Raw genomic sequence first — 13,567 nt, forward strand, 5'->3', positions numbered from 1 at the left:
CAGGCGCTCTGCCTCTGTCTCCTCCCCTCAATCCCCTTCACTTTTCTATTTCGTTAATTCTGCATAATAATAACAGTCTCATGGGCTTGTTGTCCAAATTACTGACATAATATCTGTCGAAGCATTTCCCAAACTGTAAAACCCCCTATAATTTTGTAATTATGCAGCATTCATGCCTGCTTCCAGCTGTATGCTGTATGCGGCCCCATCAGCTCGCTGTGATGCTAGCCTCTTTTCTATTCACTTCGTTTTTTCATTTCATTTTTTTTTCCTTTGTGCACTTGTGATGAACCACCCACCCACCGCCGCTGTCTTCTATCAGCCCCAGGAGGGAATAGGGTACTTAAAAATGGTCCCCCTTTACCCCAAGAGCCAATGACACACACACAAGTGAGCAGTTTAGTAAATTGCTTTGTTTACTAAATCGTTGTGCTGAATTAAACTGGAATGGCCGGCCTCCTTCGCTTTCAGCTCTGAAAATCTCTACAGGCAGAGAGGCTTCATGCAGGGGAAAATGTTAGCTGTGAAAACACCACGCTCTCTGCTCTGGTCCCCCAGCAGGCAGCGGGGCCTTCGTAGATGGAAAACTGACACACTCAATTCTTGGGTTTGGCAAGTGTCTTAGTCATCTAGTGCTGCTATAACAGAAATACCACAAGTGGACGTCTTCAATAAATAGAAGTTTATTCTCTCACAGTCTAGGAGGTTAGAAGTCCGAATTTAGGGTACCAGCTCCAGGGGAAGGCTTTCTTTCTCTGTCAGCTCTTGGGGAAGGTCCTTGTCAGCAATATTCCCCTAATCTAGGAGCTTCTCAGCACAGAGGCCCTGGGTCCAAAGGGCATGCTATTCTCCTGGCTCTTGTTTCTTGGTGGTATGAGGTCCCTCTCCTCTCTGCTCACTTCTCTCTTTTATATCTCAGAAGAGATTGACTCAAGGTACAACCTAATCCTGTAGATTGAGTCCTGCCTCATGAACATAAGTGCCTCTAATCCTGCTTCACAGAGTTTAGGATTTACAGCACCAAAGATAATCACATCAGATCACAAACTAGAGGACAACCACACAGTACTGGGAATCATGGCCTTGCCAAGTTGACACCCTTTTTTGGGTGACACAATTCAATCTATAACAGCACCATGCTTTTTTTTTTTTTTTTAATTGTGGCAAATATATATGTTACATCTTGGATTTGAAAACCCATTCATTTCTTGAAATGCATTAGCCGACCGTTAAGAACCAAACCACTTGGACGTGTGTTCCTCTCGGTGCCTGTTGAAGAAAACGCACAGCAGTGGGGTTCTGGCTGGAAGGCTTCGTCTGCGGCTGCCTTCTGCATGTGTTTGTAAACCCTGGAGATGCACGTGTTACCTCTTACCCAACGGCATCTGTGGGAGCGCCGAGAATTACACGTGCTTGTCCAAGTTCCCTGTCGCCACCGTAACACAAATACCACAAGTGGGTGACTCTAAGAACAGAGATTTGTTTTCCCACAATTTGGGAGGCAGGGTGTCGGTTCTGTTGATTTCTTCCTGGTCAGCAATCCTGGGCGTGACTTGGTTCCTTTGCTTTTAAGCCATCCTTATTTGGCATCTGTCTGCTCTGGTGTGTGCCTGTGTCTGTGTATGTATGTGTGTCCGTCTGTGTGTATCTATTTTGCTCTTTTTTATAACTCAGAAGTGATTAGTTTTGGGACCCACCCTACACTGATATGATCGCAGTAACATGACAAAGAAACCTTTTTTCCAAACCAGATGACATCCACAGGTATAGGGCTAGGCAGAATCCCTGGGTGGTGCAAACAGTTAGGCACTCAGCTGCTAACCAAAAGGTCGAGGGGTTTGAGTCCACCCAGAGGTGCCTAAGAAGAAAGGCCTGGCAATCTCCTTCTGAAGAAACAGCCACTGAAAACCCCATGGTGCGCAGTTCCACTCTGACACACACAGGGTTGCCGTGAGTCGGAGTCAGCTCTACGTCAGCTGGTTGGTTTTGATTTTATGGGGTTAGGATTCCAACACATATTTAGGGGCACACAGTTCATTCCCTGACAGTGCCCCCACTGAACGCTGACCCACCCTGGCCTTCTCTTCTCATCCCCTCAGACTCCCGACGAAGGGGCTCGGACCTCCATCTATGCGGCCGTGGCCCCGGAGCTGGAAGGAGTTGGCGGGCGCTACCTTTACAACGAGGAAGCAACCCAGTCCCTCCAGATCACGTACGACAAAAAGCTGCAGCGGCAGCTGTGGGCCCGGAGCTGTGAGATGACCGGGGTCCTGGATGTCACCCAGGACGGCCTCGCGGGTTAGCTGCTGCAGCAGGGGAAGCCTTTGTATCCAGCAGGCTGCTCTCAAAGCCCCTGGGACTTCCATGTCTCATGCCCGGTGGCCTCCGGAGCTGTGTCTGAATATCCAGCGTTGGTGGCCCCGTGCTGCTCAGGACATCTTAGACAATTTTTTAAAAAACCAGCAAAAGGAATGTTGGGCAGAACCAGGAGAATGTGGACCGAGGGATAAACCTTGGGACCGCAGCGTGCCAAATTCCTCCTGTGTGGTCTCAGGTGCCACACACCATTAAACCGTTGCACCCGAGCGTGGAGTCTTCTTTGCACGGCACAGGGGGACCAGGAGATGTGGGTCAAAACGTGCAAGCTAAGATGAGCGTGCTTCTTGGGGGACCTCATTCTGCTCAAGGAGTCCTGGTGGCGCTGTAGTTAAAGCCTCCAGAAAAAGATTTGGCAGTCTGCTTCCTTAAAGATTACCCTTGTCACCGAATCCATTCCGACCCATAGTGGCCCTAAAGGACAGAGGAGAACTGCCCCACAGGGTTTCCAAGGCTGTAATCTTTACGCCACAGTGAGTGAGTGGAGGGTTGGGGTACAAAGGACCTTTGTGCTTTGCGACAAAGGGGGCGAGGCCCAACGAGCATGGTTGATCTTAGATATCAATGAGGTCACAGGTGGAAGCGCTAAGCCAGGTCCCCTGGAGTTAGTTGCTTGTGAATAAAACGGGAACCACAGAATTGGCAGTGATAATGAGACTATACATATATTTTAATTTGATTAACAAACTTTTATTAAAAAAAAAAGGGATCCCTGGTGGTGCAAAGAGTTAAACGCTCAACCACAAACCAAAAGATTGGAGGTTCTGGCCCACTCAGATGGCCAGGTGTTTTTTCTGCTGTGCCGTTGGGTGAATGCAAACCATCAACCTGTCGGTTAGCAGCTGAGCACTTAACCACTGCACCACCGGGGCTCCTTCTGTAAAGGTTACAGCCTAGGAAACCCTATGGGGCAGTTTTCCTCTGTCAAATGGGGTCGCCATGAGTTAAAGTCGCCTCAACAGCACCTAACAACGGGGGCCAAAAGGAGTCCTCGGTGGCACAAAGGTATAAATGGTTACCATACCTACCCACTGACGGAAAGGCTGGAGGTTTGAGTCCTCCAGAGGCACCTCAGAAGACAGGCCTGGCTATATGTACTTCTGAAAAAGGAACCATTGAAAACCCTATGGAGTACAGTTTTACTCTGACACACGTAGGGGCACCATAGCCAGGGCTGACTTCAGAGCAACTAACAATAACGGCGACGGCATGTAAAGGAGTTCCTGGGTGGTGCAAAGAGTCAACACGCTCGGCTGCTAACAGAAAGGTCGGACGTTCGAGTCCACCCAGGTGTGCCTCGGAAGAAAGGCCTGGTGATCTACCTTGAGAAAATCAGCCAGTGAAAACCCAGTGGAGCACAGTTCTACTCTGATGCACATGGGGGCGCCGTGAGTCTGCTCAGACTCAAGGGCAGCTGGCCTAGTTGCTTGGCATTGGGACCCAACCTCCCTCACCCACCATTCAGGCAAGGATGGCTCCATCCTGTCTCAGAAGCTTCCCTGGGTTTCCAAAGTCCCACAGAGAGAGAGACGAACCACCTGAGATGCTCTCAGAAGGGCCTTACGGGATCTGCTGCGCGCACACTGAGCTGGGAGACTGGTGACCCTGGGTCAGCTCACGGTCCATCTTCTTGGTGGACAGAACACTCCGAGGGTGTGGATCCCTGCTGGCACATACCTGCCTTGTAATCACAGTCAGCAATGCGTCCAGGTGGGGTTCAAATCAGAACATGAGGTGTGAGCAATTTTATCTACTGCTTGGTGGTTCTAAGATGGTGTCTTAGTCATCTAGTGCTGCTGCTATAACAGAAATACCACAAGTGGATGGCCTTAATTAAGAAAAGTTTATTTCCTCACAGTAAAGTAGGCGAAAAGGCCAAATTCAGGGCATCAGCTGCAGGGGAAGGCATTCTCTCTCTGTCAGCTCTGGAGGAAGGTCCTTGTCATCAATCTTCTCCTGGTCTAGGAGCTTCTCAATGCAGGAACCCCAGGTCCAAAGGATGGGCTCCACTCCTGGCGCTTCTTGCTTGGTGGCATGAGGTCCCCCTCCTCTCTCCTCACGTCTCTCTTTTATATCTCAAAAGAGATTGAGTCAAGATACAACTCAATCTTGTAAATTGAGTCCTGCCTCATTAACATCACAGAGGTTAGGATTTACAACACGTAAGAAAATCATATCAGATGACAAAATGGTGGACAACCACACAATACTGAGCATCATAGCCTAGCCAAGTAGACACACATTTTGGGGGGACACGATTCAATCCAGAACAAGGGGTGAAGTGGCTCTGTTGAACAATTGTGTAATCAGCCATTGCCTGGAATGGAGCCGCCTTTAGTGATTTAGTAAGGCTGTATCAGTTCCCTAGGGCCACCATAACAAAGTACCACACACTGGGCAGCTTCAAACAAGAAGTGACTCTCTCTCAGTTCTAGAGACCACAAGTCTGAGATCAAGGTCTGGGCAGGGCGGTGCTCCCTCTGGAGGCCGTAGGGGAAGACCCTTCCTCGTCTCTTCCAGCTTATGGCGGCCCCAGGCGTTCCTTGGCTTGTGGCCACATCATTCCAAGCTCTGCTCCGTCTTCTCTCTGCATCCTTCAAAATTCCCTCTGCCTCTCTCTTACAAGGGCCCCTGTCAATTGAATTTGCCCCCCCTCCATATCCAAAATGGAGCCCCGGTGGCATAGTGGTTAAGCGATATGGCTGCTAACCAAAAGGTCAGCAGTTGGGGTCCATCAGCCGCTCCTTGGAAACTCTATGGGGCAGTTCTGCTCTCTCCTGTAGGGTCACTATGAGTCAGAATTGACTCGACGGCAACGGGTTTTTGTTTTTATACTCAGGATAACCCCATCTCAAGATTCTTCACTTAATTCCATCTGCAAAGACCCTATTTCACAGGTACTGGGGATTAGGATGTGGACAGATCTCTTGGGGGTGGGAGGAATGCTATCCATGCCAAATGAGCCCGATTTCACGGGGCCAAAGGAAACATCCAAGCCACTTTTGGTGACCTGACGAGCCACAGAAGGTTCTCCACTTGACTGTGCAGCCGCCATCTTAGAATTCTTCACGAAGCTTCATCAGCGCCCACTTTTTCATTTTGCAGTGGACCCCACAAAATCTGTAGCCAGTCTTGGTCACGCCCCTCCCTCCACAAAAAGGGGAGGAAGTCAGTGCCTTGGAGGAGCCGTAGTCACCAGCACACCTCCTGTGAAACCATCGCTGGGGTTGTGCCTGTTGTTGGCGGTCAGAATTTCCGCAAGAGGTCAGTTGGTCTCGTGGTTCTTGTCTGCGCACTGGCTGTCTCAGTTATCTAGTGCTGCTGTAACATAAATACCATAAAGGGGGGGCTTACATGAACAGACATTTATTTTCTCACAGTTCAGGAGGCTAGAAGCCCGAATTCAGGGCACTGGCTCTAGGGGAAGCTTTCTCTCTCTGTCAGCTCTGGGGGGAGGTCCTTGTCTCTTTTCGGCTTCTGTTCCTCAGTTCCTTGGCCATCTCTACATGACATCTGTCTTCCCTTGCTTCTTTTTCTCATCTGCCCCTTTTATATGTCAGTATTGATGGGCTTGATAGACATACTGGTCTGACAGAGACTGAAGGAACACCTGAGACTATGGCCCCAGACACCCTGCTAACTCAGAACCGAAGTCCACCTTTCAAACATCAGACAGGCCTATAAAACAATAACACACGTGTGAGGAACGTGCTTCTTAGTTCAGTCTAGTATCTGAGACCAAATGGGCAACCCCTGACCAAAAGCTAGACAAGAAGGCAGGAAGGGACAGGAAAACTGGATAAGTAGACACGGGGAACCCAGAGTGGAAAGGGAAAGGGGGAGAGTGCTGACACATTGCAGGATTGCAACCAACGTCACAAAACAATTTCTGTATAAATTTTTGAATGAGAAACTAATTTTTGCTGTGATCGTTCACGTAAAGCACAGTAAAAAAAAAAAAAAAATTTTTTTTTTTTGGGGCTTTAACAAACAAATTTATTCTCTCTCAGTCTAGGAGGCTAAAAGTCCAAATTCGGGGTATCGGCTCCAGGAAAAGGCTTTCTCCATTGTAAAATACAATTAAAAAAATTTTTTTTAAGTGATTGGCTTAAGACATACCCTACACTGATACAACCTTGTTAGCATAATAAAGAGAACCCTATTTCCAAATGGGATCACATCCACAGGTAGAGTGGTTAGGATTCCGACACGTATTTTGGAGAGACACAATTCAGTCCATAACAGGGAGCAAGTCAGCCACCTTGGGGGCACCCCACTCACCAACCTGGGAAACCATCACTGTGGCTGGGCTGTCACTGGCATCAGGATTTCCCCAAGGGTCCAGTAGGGCTCATGGTTCTTGTCTGCTTGGTGGGGGAGCCTCTGAAGATGACCGAGGCTGGGCTTCCCTCCAGGGTTCCCAGGTTCCTCCATCTGTTCATCGGTGTTGACTTTAAGCTCCCCAAGTCACCCACTGGGGCAGTGAGAAGGGAGATGGACCAGCTGAAGCCTCCAGCCCTCATCCCAACACCTCTATCTATCCACAGTTGCTCCAAACGTTACCACGGCTCAGACGTTCCTGCTGAGCCCTGGAGCCCAGATGAACGTGAATCTGAAGTTCTCTTCCTACATGGGACCAAGGTTGAGACACATCCCAAACTAAATAATTATGAACAACCAGGGCCATGCACACCAAAGCTGACTCGAATTATGTTGTTGTCAGTTGCTGTTGACTCTGACTCATGGTGGCCACATGTACCACAGAATGAAACATCACCCGCTCTCTTGCGGTGTACCCAAAGCAAGCAAGCTGAAGTCTCTCCATCGTCACTTCTAAGGAGTTTTCTGGTTGTGTTTCTTCTAAGACTGATTTGTTTGTTCTTTTGGCAGTCTGTGGTATATTTAGTATCCTTCTTTTAGTGAATTGTCTTAGTTGCCATTGAGTTGGTTCAGACTCGTGGCGACCCCATGTACGACAGAACAAAACGTTGCCTGGTCCTGCGCCATCCTCACAATCGTTGTTATGCATGAGTCCATTGTTGGAGCTGCTGTGTCAATCCATCTCATTGAGGGTCTTCCTCTTTCTCGCTGACCTTCTACTTTACCAAGCATGATGTCCTTCTCCAGGGACTGATCCCTCCTGATAACATGTCCAAAGTACTTGAGACAAAGTCTTGCCATCCTTGCTCCTAAGGAGCATTCTGGCTGTACTTCTTCCAAGACAGATTTGTTCGTTCTTCTGTCAGTCTATGGTCTATTCAGTATTCTTCGCCAACACCACCATTCAGAGGCATCAGTTCTTCTTTTATCTTTCTTATTTGTTGTCCAGCTTTTGCGTGCATGTACACAAGGAGGTCTAATCAATCACGAATATAGTAGGAAAAGAAGAAACTTTGTGCAAAATCCACAAGAGCTAAAAAAAAATGGCTATGAACAGGCTCAATAAAAACCATGGGAAACCTGTTTCATTAAGATATAAAACATAGCACATAAATGGAGACATAGTTTATTCATGGATAAGAACCAAAGAGCAATGGGTTTTACCGTCCTAAAATGAAATCAGATACTATCACCTACAAAGTTAAAAACATCCACACAATGTAATTTATCATCGTAAAATAATATGCATTTCTAATACTCCAGTGCTCGAACCCCTGACCCCAGGAGATGATGACGCGATCAGATGGCTGTCTCTATACGCTGAGTCCCGAGAAGGTGGCAGCTACAAATGGAGGCTGTTACAAGTGTGTGGTCACAGGTCTGTGTGCCGACTGCAGTGGGATTTCCCCAAAGAATGAACAACCAAGCCAAGTCCAACCTGCTCTCTATTGAGGCGGCATTGTTGCCTGGAAAACCCAAATCTTTGAGCTTATATGTAAACAGAGTTAAGGTCTAGGCTCTGTGGAATTGTAAACAGGTTCCTCACCTGCTTGGAGGCCTGGCCAGACATGCAAAAACAGCCATGTGGGAGGTGAGAACGTTGGAGACTGGGTAGACTTGTCTTGTGTTTTGCAACATGTCTAACACCCGGGGTTCCCCCCTACTAAATTAAATACCAGTGGGGGCCTCGTTCGATTTGACAACCAGCACCCTATCCTGGGCTCCTCATGCAGTCCACACAGAGCGTCCCAGCAACACCACAGAAACCCACTGGGCTGTTGGAAAGTGTTTTGAATTATGTGCCCCAAAAATGTGTTGTAAATCCTTACCTCTATACCTGTGGTAAACTCTGGTGGCGTAGTGGTTAAGTGCTATAGCTGCTAACCAAAAGGTCAGCAGTTTGAATTCACCAGGTGCTCCTTGGAAACTCTACGGGGCAGTTCTACTCTGTCCCATAGCGTTGCAGAGTTGGAATGACTTGATGGCAACGGGGCTGGGTTTATACCTGTGGTTATAGTCCCATTTGGGAACGGGTTGTCTTTGTTATGTGAATGAGGCAGGATTAGTATAGGGTGTGTTTCGAATCAATCTCTTTTGAGATATAAAAGAGATTAAACAAGGAAGCCACAGAAGCAGAGATGGGGGAAGAGAGATACCAAGCCACTTGAAGATCACCCAGGAGCAGAAGGTCAGAAGAGAGAAGGACCTTCCCCCAGAGCAGGCAGAGAGAGAAAGCCTTCTGCTAGAGCTGGCGCCCTGAATTCAAATTTCCAGCCTCCTAAAATATAAGAAAATAGTTTTCTGTTTGTTAAAGCTACACACTTGTGGTATTTCTGATACAGCAGTGCTAGATAACTAAGACAACTGGAGATTATAAAGATTTAAAAATAAAATAAAAAGATTAAAAAATTTTTATTGTACTTTAGACGAAGGTTTACAGAGCAAACTAGCTTCTCACTAAACAGTTAGTACACATATTGTTTTATGACACTGGTTGCCAACCCCACGACATGTCAACACTCTCCCTTCTCGACCTTGGGTTCCTCATTACCAGCTTTCTGTCCCCTCCTGTCTTCTAGTCCTTACCCCAGGCCTGGTGTGCCCCTTTAGTCTCGTTTTATGGGCCTGTCTAATCTCTAGCTGAAGGGTGAACCTCAGGAGTGACTTCATTACTCAGCTAAAAGGGTGTCTGGGGGCCATACTTTTGGGGTTTCTCCAGTCTCTGTCAGACTAGTAAATCTGGTCTAAAAAAAAAAAAAAAAAAATTTAATCTGTTGCCAATTAATCTGAAAACTTGATGTGATGCACTGCCTACCAAAATCCTAATACGATCAATTTGACAAGGTGTTTCTGAGCTCCACAAGGAAGGGGAGATACTCAGCTTAATGACAATTAAAACAAATTTAAAAAGTACAAAGAGGAGGACAAGGGGTGGGTAAGGGGTTAACCTCCAGGAGCCCAGGCCTGCTTACCTGTCCTATGGGGCTTTCCATGGTGACTGTGCTCAAATGAGTGGGTGGGGCTGAAGGTTTTTAAAAGCTTCCAAGAACCTTTCTTTGTGAGTCTGCTGTGGTTGGTGTTTGGTTCAAATGAGGAAGCCTGATCTTGTGGCTTTCTCCCTGTCTTAGATACCTGGCGTTGCTATAACAGAAATACCACAAGTGGGTGGCTTTAACCAACAGAAATTTATTCTCACAGCTGAGGAGGCTAGAAGTCCGAATTCAGGGTGCCAGCTCTAGGAGAAGGCTTTCTGTCTATGTAGGCTCTGGGGGAAGGTCCTTGTCTCTTCTGAGCTTCTGCTCCTGGGCGACCTTCCTGTGGCTTGGTATCTCTCTTCCCCCATCTCTGCTTCTCTGGCTTGCTTGTTTCATCTCTTTTGTATCTCAGAAGAGATTGACTCAAGATAACACCCTACACCAATTCTGCCTCATTCACCTAACAAAGACCACCCATTCCCAAATGAGATTATAACCACAGGTATAGGGTTTTGTTTTTGTTTTTTGTTTTTTTTTATAGGGGTTAGGATTTACAGCATATATTTTGGGGGGACATGATTCAAACCGTAACACTTCCCAACAGCCCCATAGGTTTCAGTGGTGATACTGGGGTGCTCTCTGTGGACTGCATGGGGAGCCCAGGATGGGGTGTTGGTTGTCACATCGATGAAGGCCCCCGCTGGCATTTAATTTAGTAGGGGGAACCCTGGGTGTTAGACATGTTGCAAAACACAAGACAAGTCTACCCAGTCTCCAATGTTCTCACCTCCCACATGGCTGTGTTTGCATGTCTGGCCAGGTCTCCAAGCAGGTGAGGAACCTGTTTACAATTCCACAGAGCCTAGACCTTAACTCTGTTTACATATAAGCTCAAAGGTTTGGGTTTTCCAGACAACAACACCGCCTCAGTAGAGAGCAGGTTGGACTTGGTTGTTCACTCTTTGGGGAAATCCCACTGCAGTCGGCACACAGACCTGTGACCACACACTTGTAACAGCCTCCATTTGTAGCCGACACCTTCTCAGGACTCAGGGTACATAGGCAGCCGTCTGACTGTGTCATCATCTCCTGGGGTCAGGGGTTCTAGCACTGGTGTGTGGAAATGCATATTATTTTACGATGATAAATTACATTGATAGATGTTATGTGGATATTATCAAATTTGTCTATAGGTGATCCCAAAACCCATTGCCATCAACTCGATTCTGACTCATAGCCACCCTATAGGGACTCTCAAGGAGCCCTGGTGATGCCGTGGTTAAGTGCTTGGCGTATAAAGCGAAGTTGTTAGGTGCTGTCCAGTTGTACATAGCGACCCCATGTACAACAGAACAAAACACTGCCCGGTCCTACACCATCCTCATGATCACTGTTACGCTTGACCCCATGGTTGCAGCCACTGTGTCAATCCATCTCATCGAGGGTCTTCCTCTTTTTCTCTGCCTGTCTTCCAAGCATGAGAAATATAGACAAACAACCGCTGGGTAATGTTAACATGGCTGATTGAGCTCAGCCTCCCCCTTCACTGAGATCCATCGCTATCAGGTTACTTCTGGCTGCCAATAATTTGGCCCTTCACCCCTCTGCAGCCAGGAGGCTTTTTGAAATTTAAATTAGAAGGTAATGGTTTGACAACTTCCCTTTTGTAGCCAGACAAGACAAACTGACATTGCTATAGAGCAGCTTCTAGCTGGCTTTTGCAATTTGGGTCGGGCTTTTTATGGTTAATATTTGGTTTTGTGGATTAAAAAAAAGGAAAACCTTCAAATCAAAGAAAGATGACTGCTATTCGTTTTCCTGTTCAACGCGGGCGATCCACTAAAGAGATTGGCCGGGACAGAAAGGAGTCTTATCCTTTATATAACTGAGTGGGCACGCCTCATTACAGTCATGTTGAAGAGAAAATTGCTAATTTCCCGGTATCTTTATGGCAGGGTATTTGAGGTCACTGTCAATCTTCCAGGACACAGGAAGGTGGGGAGGCTCACCTGAAGTCACATTTCAAAGGTGGAGCCGCCACATCTTTGGGGGGAGGCCACCTAGATGTGTATACTTTTCAAAGGAACAGGGAAGGAACTTGGAATGACAAGTTATCTAAAGTGACGTCTGATTATTTAAATAATTTTATCAATTTCCTCATTGTTGTCATGCCCTTTTTCTTTTTTTCTCTTTTATTGTACTTTAGATGAAGGTTTACAGAAAAAACTAGTTTCTCGTCAAACATCGTACACACATTGTTGTATGCCATTGGTTGCCAACCCCACGACATGTCAACACTCTCCCTTCTCAACCCTGGGTTCCCTATTACCAGCTTTCCTGTCCCCTCCTGCCTTCCAGTGCCTGCCCCAGGGCGGGTGAGCCCCGCCTGTTCAACCTTTGGCTGAAGGGTGAACCCCAGCAGTGACCTCATTACTGAGCTGAGTGTCCAGGGGCCATACTCTCAGGGTTTCTCCAGTCTCTGTCAGGCCAGCAAGTCTGGTCTTTTTTTGTGAGTTAGAATTTTGTTTTACATTTTCTCCAGCTCTGTCCGGGACCCTCTATTGTGATCCCTGTCAGAGCCGTCAGTGGTGGTAGCCGGGCACCATCTAGTTGTGCTGGACTCGGTCTGGTGGAGGCCGTGGTAGTTGTGGTCCACTGGACTAATCATTCCCTTGTGTCTTTAGTTTTCTTCTTTCTTCCTTGCTCCCAAAGAGGTGAGACCAGTGGTGTATCCTAGATGGCCACTCACAGGCTTTTAAGACCATAGACAGTTTCGTTGTTATCATGCCCTTATTTTCAACAAAGAGAATTAAAACCTCTTGTTTTTAAATCGTATTTCTTCTTACACTAACATATTCAAAGGAGCCCTGGTGGTGTAATTGTTACATGCTTGGCTGCTAACCCAAAGGTCTGTGGTTCGAATCTACCAGCCATCCTGCAGGAAAAAAATATGGCAGCCTGCTTCCGTAATACCAAACCCAAACCAAACCCAGGGACGTTGAGTCGATTCTGACTGATAGCGACCCTATAGGACACAGCAGAACTGCCCCACAGAGTTTCCAAGGAGCACCTGGCGGATTCAAAGTGCCAACCCTTTGGTTATCAGCCGTAGCACTTAACCACTACACCACCAGGGTTTCTGCTTCCATGATAATTAACCAAAAATCAAACCCGTTGCCATCAAGTCGATTCCGATTCATAGCAACCCTACAGGAGAGAGTAGAACTGCCCCGTAGGGTTTCCAAGGCCGTGATCTTTACGGAAGCAGACTGCCACATCTCTCTCCCTCAGAGCGGCTAGTGGGTTCTAACCACCGACCTTTCAGTTAGCAGCCGAGTGCTAAACCACCACGCCACCAGGGTTTTTGGGGGACACAATTCTGTCCGTGATAAGAGCTTCAGGGTGGCGGCATAGACTGTGGTGTACCAGGTCTGTGACTGGAGTCAGTTATAAACCTGTCCCTGTGACTTAGGGGCTCGTGTGGCTGCCAGGGGCACCCAGATGCTTTCAGGATGTGCCTGGGTGTTAGGAAATGTGGCTCGTGGTTCAATTATATATGTGCAATCACTTCCCTGGAAAAAGGACCGAACGTACTGCCGGGCGGTTGTAATACGCTTAAAAAACAGCCTGTGAAGCACCGATGAGCCAAAGGATGGAGTGGCCGAGCCCAGCTGTCCATAATAACCAACACATGGTCACAACAGAAGACAACATAGGAGCAAGGCACCAGAGGCCCATACCTGGATCCCACTTCTCATGAGTGTGTAAAAGTGTGGGACTTTTCTGGGATAATGTTACTGAATACTCTTGAGTTTCTCAGCCTCAGCATTGTGGAC

General features: G+C 47.5%; 1 protein-coding gene across 3 annotated transcripts in view; it reads left to right on the forward strand.

The window, feature by feature from the left end:
• LOC135229054 (dehydrogenase/reductase SDR family member on chromosome X-like) overlaps positions 1-13,567 on the forward strand; it is a 70,533-nt gene that overhangs the window by 21,923 nt on the left and 35,043 nt on the right. The window contains exon 4 of one of the 3 annotated variants that reach the window (XM_064278821.1): positions 2,100-9,521. The exons of the other annotated variants lie outside the window; for them this stretch is intronic. Coding sequence (XP_064134891.1) covers positions 2,100-2,303 — 204 coding nt within the window. The 3' untranslated portion in view covers positions 2,304-9,521. Of the gene's footprint in view, positions 1-2,099; positions 9,522-13,567 lie in introns of those variants that run through there. 3 annotated transcript variants of the gene reach the window in all.

Source organism: Loxodonta africana, chromosome Y (assembly GCF_030014295.1).
Source record: "Loxodonta africana isolate mLoxAfr1 chromosome Y, mLoxAfr1.hap2, whole genome shotgun sequence".
NCBI classification, from domain to species: Eukaryota; Metazoa; Chordata; class Mammalia; order Proboscidea; family Elephantidae; genus Loxodonta; species Loxodonta africana.